General features: G+C 45.4%; 1 protein-coding gene across 1 annotated transcript; it reads left to right on the plus strand.

Annotated features, from left to right (window-relative positions):
* Positions 1-641: 641 nt before the first annotated feature.
* LOC115691407 (uncharacterized) lies at positions 642-3,750 on the plus strand. Its single transcript, XM_030618028.2, has 2 exons — positions 642-2,367; positions 2,774-3,750. The coding sequence occupies exons 1-2, from the start codon at positions 642-644 to the stop codon at positions 3,748-3,750; spliced, it is 2,703 nt and encodes a 900-aa protein (XP_030473888.2).
* Positions 3,751-12,839: the final 9,089 nt, after the last annotated feature.

Genomic DNA, 12,839 nt, shown 5'->3' on the forward strand with positions numbered 1-12,839 from the left:
GTGGTGGCAAGCACGTGTCGCCCCAGGTGGTTTACTCTCCCATTACGTTGGCTATGGGTTCCCTGGGTCACCAAAAAAAAAAAAAAAACAATTGCGAAACCTTAAAAAGACGAACAACTGCGAAAGCATTCTCACCATCTCGGATCACTGCTCACGCGGGCAGAAATGCTCTCTACCGTGGTTCTCGCCGGCACTGTTCACCCGTGGAGATTTTTGGTTCCGGTATTCTCCGGCGATCAAGCTTCACCTAATTTTTGGAGAAAAAGGCTCCTTGGACTATCCTCTCTCACCCATCAAAAGGGCTCTTCTCGTCGTGAAGCGTAGAGGCTGGGCCACCAGATCTGATCGTTACCTGGTTCGTCCTCCCCCTTCCGAGATTTTCTTTCTACCGAAGTGGTTGTTGCTGGGATTGGTTCTTGGAGCTGTAAACCCCCCTTTAGAGGTACTCTCTCTTTGTTCCCTCCAGCTGTGGTAGGGCTGGAGATCGTGACTAGTGGTCGCACATTATTGGAGGTCCTTCTCATGCGTATTCTGTTCTGGGTTTATGGTGCTGGTGGTTGATGCGTATTCTGTTCTGGGTTTATGGTGCTGGCTGTTGACTGGTTGGTGGTAGTGGCGCGTTCCCTCTGGAGGAGGCTACAATGACTGAACCATCCCCTGTTATTGAGGCTGATCCAACCCCTGTTACTGAGAACCTCCAAGCGAAAGATGGTTTTGTGGCTAATACCATAACAGAAGAACCTAAAGGAAAATCCACCTCTTTTCTGATTGAGGCGGAACGTCCCTTTGGTCATAGACCTATCCTTAAGGGTAATTCCAGTCGTAGTCGAAGTAGGGGCCGACCGAAAGCTAGGAGTCGCTCTCGCAGAAGGACAGACAATGCTGGCATTGCAATACGCTCTGAATCTAGAGCCAATCCAGTAAGGAAAACAACTGAGGCGGGACAGACTTCTTCGCGTCCTCAAGGCCATCTTATCCGTACCCCTGCTACTAGAACTTGGGCAAATATTGCCAAGGTGCTAACTAAAGGTTATGACTTAGCCTTTGTTCCTCCGGTAGAGGAGAATGGAGAACTTATTGTGGATATCACTCCAGAAGTTGCTGCTGATCAGAATCCGTTTTGGCTAGAATGTATTGTTGGCCATTATATTGGGAAGAAAGTCCCCTTTAAATTAACGGAAGAAGCCTTTAAAAAAACATGGGGAGAACAAGTAGTTGATGTTAAACTACATGAAAATGGGTTCTATTTCTTTCGTGTCCCGAATGATGACTTTCGCAGAAAGATACTTGAGATGGGTCCAGTATCTATTTTCAGCAGCACAATGCTACTTCAACAATGGCATCCAAAGTTGAAACTCAAGAAGGGTGCTATGGATTCTCTTCCGGTCTGGGTTAGGCTAAGAGACATTCCATTCTCTTTATGGTCTCCTGCTGGTATTGGTAGGATTGCAAGCGCCATCGGAAAGCCACTCTATGTGGATACCCAAACCGAGCATATGTCTAGAATCTCTTATGCTAGAGTTTGTGTGGAAATCAAAGCCACAAAACCCCGGTTGGAAACTGTAAAGGTACGTTGGGATGGTGAAGTTAACCTGGTCCATATTGAATATGAATGGAAACCATTGGTCTGCTCTTCTTGTGGTTTATTCGGACATAAAGCTGGTTCGAATGGATTTGACTGTGCATCTGGTCATCATGAAGATAGAGCCGAGAAAACACTTCGACCTCAAGCTAATGCTAGACCTGAGACTACCCTTCCACCTCGTGAAACTGAGGGGTGGACTCAAGTCAGTAGGAAAAAATGCAAACTCTTGTTGAGCAAAGGTGCAACCCAGTCCAGCTCTGCATCACACCTTATTCTGGAGGCGAATCCAGGGGGGGAGGATCTTCTGCCTTCTGTTCGAGACCCTTCTTCTGCTCATGGGCTGTCAAGGCCTGATCTGAATTCTCCTAAGGTATCTAATGCAGGGCTGACCAGAACTGCAAATGACCTTCTTCTGGACACGACTTCAAAGGAGGACGAACTTCTGCCTCCTGTTGTGAACCCCTTTACTGAACATGAGCTGATCAGTATTGATCTGAACTTCCTGAAGGAATCTAACACAGGGATGAGTCATTCTGCTGTGCCCGGTCCTCAAGGATGTATTCACCAGCAAATTGAGGATCTTGTTATTAACTCTCAATCTTCCTCTGATGATTCTTCTGGCTCTCAAGTCGGGGTGGAGAATAGCGACTCTGAAGAGCTACTGGTGGAGGATCCTGCTGTAATATCTCCCCCAACCACCCGTTCTCGAACCTTGGCAACTAATACCTTGGAGGATACCTCTAAAGCCTCCCGAGGGCCTATTCCTAGCATGAGCTGCCCTGGTACGACTCCTGGCCGGTCCTCCTCAAAGAAAAAGACAAAAGGAGGAGGGCTAGGAAATCTCAGAGATAATATTTCTGTTTCTTCCTATGTTTTTTGGTATATGGAATATTAGGGGACTAGTAGATCCCCTTAGACAAGCTGAAATTCGTACTTTCATCAGGATTAATCGTCTTTCCTGTATCGGTATTGTTGAAACAAAAGCTAAAAGCTCCCTTTTTGCTGGAACCTCGCAAGGCTTATGTGGTAATTGGTGTTGGATTTCTAACTATGATTCTTCTCCCCTTGGCAGAATTTGGTTTGGTTGGAACCCGGATGAGATGGAAACCAGTCTTCTATATTCTTCTGACCAACTAATTCATGTTCAGATTAGGCTCTTAAACATGAACAAATCTTGTCTCTTTACAGTTGTTTATGGTGAGCATTCCTTTGTGAAACGGCGTCCGTTATGGGCTGACCTTCTTCGTATCTCTGCTTGTGACCTACCTTGGATTGTAGCTGGGGATTTTAACGCTATCAAAGATCCAGATGATAGAGTGGGCAGTACAACTCCATGGATCCCGGCTTTTGATGAATTTGGAGATTGTCTGAACCAGACGGGTTTAGAAGATCTTCAATATGTCGGGTGTAGATACACATGGACTCATTCTTCTGGTGCGAATCGGAAACTCCGCAAGATTGATCGAGTACTCGCAAATGACATATGGATGCAACAGTTCTCCTTTTCGGAAGCCAGTTTTCTTTCTCCTGGGATATCTGATCACTCTCCCATGGTGATAAAAATCCTTTCGCCACATAGTTCTAAGAAACCCTTCAAGTTTTTCAACTTCTGGACTACTCATCCTAAATTCTTGGAACTAGTGAAGCAAGCCTGGGATACGCATATAATAGGTACTCCTATGTACATTATATGTTGCAAACTGAGGGTCCTCAAACTGAAACTGAAACTACTAAACAGGAGTTCCTTTTCTGACATCTCTACAAGAACTGATCAAGCTAGATCAGATCTCTACGCTGTTCAGTCAGCCCTACAGCTCCATCCTTACGACCAGAGCCTTCTAGATAGAGAAGTGGAGCACACACAATCCTTCTCTTCTTTGAGAATGCAGGAGGAATCCTTCTACAGGCAGAAATCCCGTATACGATGGCTTAAGGAAGGAGATTTGAATACCAAGTTTTTTCACCACTTTGTCAACAAAAGACGCTTACACAATCGAATCCTCTCGGTTTCAACAGAAGATGGGTCTATAGTTACTGATCCTCAGGCCGTCAGGTCTCATATTGTCGGTCACTTCCAGGAGATACTTAACGGCTCGTCTGCTTCTGTTTGGCCCTCTGTTAGCGAGATAGGCATTTACCTTGGACGGGCTCTAGATGAGACTTAGAGGAACACATTGGTGCATCCGGTTTCAGATGAGGAGATCCGGTCCACCCTTTTTTCGCTCGCTAAGGGTAAAGCCCCTGGACCGGATGGTTACAATGCTGATTTTTTCAAAATTACCTGGGAGATCATTGGTCCCTCCACTCTTGCGGCGGTAAGAGACTTCTTTGAGTCAGGATGCATGCTTAAAGAGATCAACAATACCATTCTAACTTTAGTTCCGAAATCCCCTAATGCTTCAACCATGTCTGATTTCCGTCCGATTGCTTGCTGCAATACCTTATACAAGTGTATCTCTAAAATCTTGGCTAGACGGTTAGCTCGTGTTCTTCCAACCCTGATTGGCCCGGCCCAAATGGCGTTTGTCAAAGGACGCAGAATTAGCGATAACATCATGCTTGCTCAAGAATTATTCGCTGATTTTCACCACCAGGCATACCTTCCTAAGTGTGCCATTAAAGTGGATTTCCAAAAAGCTTTCGATACTGTTGATTGGAACTTCATCGAAAAGGTCTTAATGGCTTTCAATTTCCCGGCCTCCTTTGTCAATCTGATTATGGCATGTGTTTCGACTGCCAAATTCTCTGTTTCTATCAATGGGGAATTACATGGATATTTTGGTAGCACTCGTGGCATTCGTCAAGGAGACCCATTATCGCCGTATCTCTTTATACTGGTTATGGAAGTCTTCTCTGGTATTCTTAAGGCTAAAACAGAGATTCCAGAGTTTCACTGGTATTGGCGATGTAAGGACACCCGTCTTTCGCATCTCTTCTTTGCGGATAATGTACTTCTGTTTTCCGAAGCTCACTTGAGATCAATTGAGCTAATCAAGGAAGCTCTCTTTACGTTCACTGAGTGGTCTGGTTTAAAACCAAACACCACAAAAAGTAATATCTTTCTCTCAGGAGGGACCCCGGATTTGCATGACCAGATACTCCGATGCCTTGGATTTCAGCGAGGTACTCTTCCTTTTCGATACTTAGACGTGCCAATTATATCCTCTAGGTTGCGTAAAGAGGACTGTAAAGCTTTGATCGATGCCATCACTGCTCGAGCTCGCTCCTGGACCCAACTGTTTTTGTCATTTGCTGGTAGGCTGCAGCTTATCAAATCGGTCTTGCATTCCATTCAGGTTTATTGGGCCACTATTTTCTCTCTTCCGAAAGCTGTATTATATAGAATTGAGGCTATCTTGCGTCAATTTCTATGGAAAGGCCCTGACCTTGGCGTAGGTGGAGCGAGGGTAACATGGAATTCTGTTTGCTTACCCAAGGACGAAGGTGGTCTAGGTATACGGCGGCTTGTTGAGTACAACAAAGCGATGATTCTTAAGCACATATGGCTTCTTTTCTCTGATAAAGAATCCTTGTAGTGCAAGTGGATACACTCTATTTTTCTAAAAAATACCAACTTTTGGCTTGTCTCCAAACCTACCTTTTGCTCTTGGACTTGGAAGAAAATCCTTGACATGCGGGTTTCTGCTCAAACTATGTTCCGGTGGAAGATTGGTGATGGGCATTCTGTTTCTTTCTGGTTTGATCCATGGCACAATAGAGGCCCTCTCTACCTTCTTTTCAGTGATGTGGACATCTATCAATCGCGCATTCCACGGGATATTTCGGTTAGCAAATTTTATGAGGGTACCTGGCAACCTTCGAACGCGCTCAACTCTATATTGAGCTGGACGGATACTCTCCCAACCTTTTCGGAAAATTTGCAGGACTCCCTTTGCTGGATCCCTCATCCATCAAAAACTTTCTCAGTTGCTCTTGCTTGGAATCATATCCGGAGGAAAGGACGGCCAGTTCCTTGGCACTCGTTCATTTGGGATCAGAATATTGCTCCTCGCCATGCTTTTCTATTATGGTTAGTTTCCCTTAACCGGTTACGTACCCAGGTGTTCCTCATACATAATCACAGGATTGCCAATGCTCTATGCGCCTTTTGTGGATCCAGACCAGATTCTATCAACCACCTATTCTTTGAATGCACATCTACCAGTAGGTTGGCTTCTATGTGGGCAACAAAATGCAGCTTACTTTGGTGCAACCGACCCTGGCAAGATCATATTAATTGGGCGATGAAAGTTTGCGGTGGAGCCTCGTTTGCTCACCGAATCTCTAGATTTTCCTTTGGTGCTTTATGTCATATCATTTGGACTGAAAGGAACAATGCAATATTCAGACATAAGAGTGTATTCATCCCGGGCATGCGCAAGCATCTTATCAAAGTCGTCAAAGACAAAGCCATTTCCATGGGAGGAGTAGAGGATAATTATAGGAACCGTGTTTTTCAAAGAAAATGGGATCTTCCGTCTATAATCTTTATAGCGAACAGGAGTTGCTCTTAAGTCTTTCCTTTGGTTCTTGTGGTGGTTCTGTTTTCCCGCCCGCTTTTTGTGCTGCTATCGGCTATGTCCGATGCTGGTTTTTCGGTGTCTTAGGTCTTTTGCCTCCAATTTTCGGATTGGTTGGTTGACCTTGGTTGTAGTTCTCTTTCTTTTATTTCCATTTAGCCGGCCTTGGCTTCTTGTATAGTTCCTGCTGAACCTCTCTTGACCTTGTGTGGACATCTCTATGTCCTAATAGGGTCGGGAGCTGGTTTGGGCTTTAGGTTGTATTTGGTGTTTTGAAAAGTTATATACATATACCTTACCAAAAAAAAAAAAAAACAATTGCGAAACCTTATACTTTTCTCAACTCTTGGGTACTGTTCACTACGGGCTCCCAAGCTCTCTCTGGTTTCTGGTGCTCGGGTCACTGTTCATCCGGCAAGTTCTGCTGCGATTCTGGGTGTTCCGGTGGTCCGTTTCCTCTGAAATTTGGTGTCTTGCTTCGCCTAGCACTACTCTTGGTCATACTAAAAGGAATCCACGTGTGGTGTCTTCCTTTGAGCGGACGAGTAGATCTGAACCACCGACTGGGTTTCCCGTTGATTGTTGTGTGCTACACTATTCACCCGCCGGATTCTTCTGCATATGGTTGATTCACTCGTCCTTTTCTTAAGCATTTTGGATCCAGGAATCGCCAGTAAGTATACCTCCTTCTCACCGTTGGGATTTTCGTCTGGGTTGCTCTGCTGGGTTTGCCCGAAGATCTTTATTTGCCCGTCTAGATTTTCTTCTCTGGGAAGTTTAGACCGCTGTATCTCTGTGAATCTTGGTGTGTGGGGTTACCTAGTAGGTCTCTTTCTTTCTCCCGGTAGGACCTTACTGCTTTGCACTTGGCTTGCCGTGGGGACAGATCTGGGTTTCTGGGTTTCTGCGGTACTATTCACACCAGGTGAGCTTCTCTGGAGATTGCGTTGATATTTTGATGAGTCTCTGATTAAGGGTGTCGCCCACTTAGTGCCTTTCACTCCCTGATTCTATTCCTCGGGGGGTGGTTACTGGGAATCATAATGTCTGCTCTGGTGTGAAATCCATGGCTGAAACCCCAGTTCTCGGACGTTGGCCTCTGAGCCTCAGGCATCTGAATCATTGGAGATGGGCAAACATGTGAGTGCCCTCCCTAAGCACCCCTCAGCTGTTAATGTTGGTTCCTCTGATGCCACTCGCAGATCTTCTTCTTCGGTGGTGTCTGCGAAATTAAAAGCCCAAGCTGCCATTAGTGCAGTGGAAACCCTTGTTGCTAGAGTTTCATCTGTGTTTGAAAAGGCAAGCACGAGGACCTCCAAGGTTAATGACCCTCAAGGTCGAAGGTCTCACAGTAGAGGCCGAAGCAGGGGAAGGTTCACGCTTAACCCCTCCCATAGTTCTCTATATATTTCTGGGACTTCAACAGATCAGCAAATTGCACTAGTGACTGGTACTGACCGCAACAGCAGTAAGGGGAAGCCACCGACTAAAACTCCTCCCCGTGACTCCCAAACACAACCTACTCAACGCTCCTGGGCAGCTGTTGCAAGGACGGCCGAAAAAGGATATGGCCTCTCATTTATTCCCCCAACCATCGTCGATGGTAAACCGTTGGTACAAATTTCGGAAGCAATACTGGAAGATTCAAACCCCAAATGGAAAGAATGCCTAGTTGGGTATTTTATGGGCAAAAAACTACCCTTTAAACTCACTGAGACTGCAGTGAAGAATGTATGGGGAAACAATCTCGTGGATGTAATGGCAAGCAAAGATGGATTTTTTTTCTTCCACATTCCCGACAAGGCTTTTCACCGGAAAGTCCTAGATGGGGGCCCCATCACTATTCTGCGTGTGCCTATGATTTTGAAGCAATGGCACCCCAATCTAAAGCTCGTTAAGGACCAGCACCTGGTATAGGGATATCCCCTATGCTTTATGGTCGGCCTCTGGTATAAGCGCAATTGCCAGTGCACTTGGTAAACCACTTCATGTGGACTCACAAACTGAGAAAACGAGGATGCTTTCTTATGCCAGGGTGTGCATAGACATCAAGGCCACCCAAAACATGCTAGACTCGATTGAAGTCAAGCTCAATGGTGAAATATGGCTTGTCAAGGTCGAGTACGAATGGAGGCCTATCTCTTGTATACCCTGTGTCACTTTCGGCCATAGATGCTCCGCGCCTAGCATGGAGACAGTAGTCCCAGATAAGAATTCGCCCCACCCTTCTGCTCCTGTAGCTCCACCCTAGTGGAAGAGCCTTGGCAGATGGTAAACAAGAGGAAAGGGGCCGACAACCCTAGGAGCATGCTTATCGCCCCCGGTGCTCGTCGTCCCACGATAGTGGCAGAAGTCCCTACTCTACCCCATGTTCCATAGACCCTGTCGAAGGTGGATGCGCCTGGACCTCTACCCCTCCCATGTCCCCCCGAAGTGGCTCTTCCACATCCTCTAATACAGGAGAATCCAACGAAAATATGGCTAGTGATATGTCTAGCGACTCAGACTCTCCATCCCCTGGTCAGGCTGCATCTCGACCCAACGGCTCCTTGCAAACGAGATCTTGCGCTATAAGTCACGCCCCCTACCGTGAATTACTTGGCTTGAGACCCCCCACTATGGAAGCATCCCCGCTAGGTCCTGGAAAAGGGTGTGTGTGTGGCCGCCTTGTCGGCCCCAACAGTTGCTGACCCCGCTCCTATTTATAAGCCCCCTATAACTAAACAGGCCACCCCCAAATCCAGGAGGAGAGGTGGTACAAAAAAGAGGTAACCCTCTTTCCCCTCCATAATGTTTTTTGGAGTATGGAATATTAGGGGTCTCATGGACCACATTAAACAGGCTGAAATAAGATCTCTTGTGAGATCCAATTTCCTTTCTTGTATTGGCATTATCGAGACGAAGGTCGTTCCGTCTCTTTTTGATAACATCTCTAATGGGCTTCTGCCGGGTTGGAAATGGACATCCAATTATACCTCATCCCCTCGGGGAAGGATTTGGTTGGGGTGGAAACCTCAAGATGTGGAGTTGGAAGTTTTATCGGTTTCGTCTCAGGTTATACATGGACATCTCCGAATATTGGCTTTGAACAAACATTGTTATTTGTCGGTTGTGTATGGAGAACACACTTTTGTCTCTAGGCGGTCCTTATGGACGGATCTTATACACTCAAGTACTCGATTTGCCTCTCATCCTTGGATTGTTGCGGGTGATTTCAATGCAATCCGCTTCCACTCGGATAGGATTGGCAGCTCTAATGAGTGGATTCCCGCCTTTGATGAATTCAGCTTTTGCCTAGACTAAGCTGGTCTTGATGACCTCAGATATACTGGGTTTAGGTTCACATGGTCGACTTCCTCAGGCAAACAGAGGAAAATCGATCATGTACTAATCAACGAGCAATGGGCTAGAGAGTTCTCATTCTCTGAGGCTAGTTTCTTGGCCCCTGGTGTCTCCGATCATACCCCAATGATCATCAGGATTGTGCCTCTCAACTTTTCAAGGAAGCCTTTCAAATTCTTTATCTATTGGATGACACATCCCTCTTATTCAGTGATGGTTACACGGATTTCTGGTTCCCACATGTTTGTCCTTTGCCAGAAACTCAAGCTCCTTAAAAGGAGCCTTAAACAATTGAACATGGAAGCTTTCTCTGATTTATCTTCCTGCAATGCCTCAGCAAGGTTGACCCTAAACTCCACCCAAGAAGCAATTGCGGCTGATCCTTCTAACATGGACTTGAAGATCATTGAAAAAGAACAGCTTCAGACTTTCTCAACTTTAAGACTCCAAGAGGAATCTTTCTTCCGTCAGAACTCTAGAATCAAGTGGTTAAAGGAAGGGGATCGCAATACCAGGTATTTTCACCACTTTGTTGATAAGCGCTGCCTTCAAAATCGAATTCTTTCGGTAACTGATAATGGTGGCTCTACTATCTCGGACACGGGCTCAGTTCGGCAGCATATTCTTTCCTACTTTGAGAATATTCTTGCTGCAAACCCTTCCAACTCCCTGCCTACTGTAGTACTGAACCTTGGTTGGTGGCAGGGGATTTTAATGCTATTCGGTCTAACTCGGATAGATTGGGTAGCTCCAATTTTGGATTCCTGCTTTTGATGAGTTTGGCAATTGTTTAGACCAGACCGATCTTGAGGACTTGAGATATATTGGCCATAGATTCACATGGTCGACATCATCAAGTGACACACGCAAGCAAAGGAAAATTGATAGAGTTTTAGTCAATGACCAGTGGTCTAGCACTTTCTCCTTCTCGGAGGCAAACTTTCTGGCACTAGGTGTCTCCGATCAAACTCCAATGTTAATCAGAATCGCTCCTGCTGTTCCTTCCAGGAAGCCATTCAAATTCTTCAATTTGTGGATGACGCACCCAACTTATTCGGATATTGTATCCCAGGTGTGGAATTCCCAAATTGTTGGTTCACCCATGTTTGTTTTGTGCCGGAAGCTTCGGCTTCTCAAAGGACGCCTCAAACAACTCAACAGAGATTCTTATTCGGATATCTCCACTCGTGTTGCTCAGGCTAGGTTAGATCTTAACTCTACTCAACAAGCTCTCTCCTCTGATCCTTTTAATTCAAGGCTGGCAATCCTGGAAAAGGAGCAACCTCAGGAGTTCTCCTCGCTTAGACTTCAAGAGGAAGCTTTTCTAAAACAAAAATCCAGGATTAGATGGTTAAATGATGGGAATAGAAACACGAAATATTTCCATCATTTTGTCAATAAGAGACAACTACATAATCGTATCCTTTCTGTTTCTGATAATGTTGGTGCTGTCCTCAATGACCCACCTATGGTTAGCAGACATATTGTCTCCCATTTTGAGAATCTATTTTTGGCTAGCTCAGCAACCGTTCAGCCTTCCCCTGCGGAAATCCGCCCTATCGTGGAGCAAGTCCTTAATGATGATCATATACTTTTTCTCTCTCGGGAAGTCTCTGACATTGAGATCCACAATACTATGTTTTCCCTTGCTAAAGGAAAAGCTCCTGGCCCCGATGGTTTCAACGTGGATTTCTTTATATCATCTTGGGAAACTGTGGGCTCCTCTGTTATTTCAGCAATCAAGGATTTTTTCCGCGCTGGCTCTTTACTGAAGGAGGTAAACACCACTATTCTCACACTTGTACCGAAGGTTACTAATGCCTCTTCTATGAGTGATTTTCGTCCCATCGCTTATTGTAATACGGTCTACAAATGCATAACTAAGATCTTGGCAAATAGAATTGCCTCAGTACTGCCGTCGATAGTTAGCCCTCCCCAGAATGCCTTTGTAAAGGGACGCAGGATAGGTGATAATATCCTACTTGCTCACGAGCTTTTCGCTAGCTTCCATCATGAGCCTTAATCGCCAAAGTGTGCTATCAAGGTGGACTTTCAAAAGGCCTATGATACTGTCGACTGGGATTTCTTGGAATCGATACTGGAAACCTTTCGCTTTCCTCCGATGCTCATTAAGCTTATAATGGAATGTGTTACATCCCCAAAGTTCTTTGTAGCCATTAATGGGGAACGTCATGGCTTCTTTGCAAGTGAAAGAGGTATCCGTCAAGGGGATCCTTTGTCGCCCTATCTATTCACCCCGGTTATGGAGGTATTCTCTGGGATTCTTAATTCTCGGGCTTGGCTCCCGGGTTTCAAATTTTATTGGTGGTGTAAGTCTACTTGTCTTACCCACCTTTTCTTCACGGATGACGTCCTTCTTTTTTTTTGGAGGCAAATACGACTTCTGCCACCCTTTTGAAGGAAGGCCTTAACTTATTCTCTCGATGGTCTGGGCTAACTCCAAATGTAAACAAAAGCGAGATTTTTATATCTGGTAGGTCGGCAGAGCTCCGGGAACTGATTTGGCTTATCTTTGGCTTTAATGAAGGTATGCTCCCCTTTCGATATCTTGGAGTGCCTATTACTGCGACTAGACTAAGTAAGACTGATTGTAGCTTTTTAGTGAACTTCATTACTGCTCGAGCTCGGTCTTGGTCTCAACGTTTCCTATCCTTTGCTGGATGGTTACAACTTATTAAGTTGGTCCTCCACTCTATTCATGTTTTCTGGGCTAGTGTCTTCACTATCCCCTTATCTGTTTTAGCGAGGATCGAATTAATTCTCAGACAATTCCTATGGAAAGGCCCAGACCGGGTGTTGGCGGGGCTAAAGTCCCTTGGTCTGAAGTTTGTTGGCCAAAAAAGGAAGGCGGTCTGGGTATACGTAGACTCATCAACTGTAACAGGGCGGCTATGTTCAAGCACATTTGGATCCTTTTCACGGATAAAGAGTCTTTATGGCATAAGTGGATTCATTCCACCTTTCTCAAAAACAAAAATTTCTGGGTAGCACCCAAGCCAACTTTTTGCTCATGTGCTTGGAAAAAAATTCTCGACCTCTGATGGGAATTCCGATTACAGTTTAAATGGCGGATTGGTGATGGAAACTCAACATCTTTCTGGTTTGATTATTGGCGTCCCAGAGGCCCCCTTTACGAGCTTTTCTCTAATAGGGATATATATTGTTCTAGTATCCCGAGAAACGCCTTAGTCCAGGATTTCCTGTCTTCCGACTGGCAGAATTATAATATACTGCAAACTTTAATTCTTGGACAGAAGCTATCCCTATTCTTCACGGGGAGAGGCCTGATCAATTAATCTGGCAAGGCCAATCCTCGGGTAATTTCTCGACGGCCACGGCTTGGGAATTGATTAGAAACAGAAGCCTGACTA

The sequence above is a fragment of the Syzygium oleosum genome, unplaced genomic scaffold (assembly GCF_021117445.2).
Source record: "Syzygium oleosum isolate NSW1041296 unplaced genomic scaffold, Sole_v2.1 Sole_v2.43, whole genome shotgun sequence".
NCBI lineage: Eukaryota > Viridiplantae > Streptophyta > Magnoliopsida > Myrtales > Myrtaceae > Syzygium > Syzygium oleosum.

What these genes read in the sequence shown, in the direction of transcription:
- LOC115691407 (XM_030618028.2), top strand. Translation starts at nt 642, where the DNA reads ATGACTGAACCATCCCCTGTTATTGAGGCTGATCCAACCCCTGTTACT. An exon ending in TCCTAGCATGAGCTGCCCTG is followed by an intron (nt 2,368 to 2,773) that starts GTACGACTCCTG and finishes GTCTCTTTACAG; the next exon opens with TTGTTTATGGTGAGCATTCC.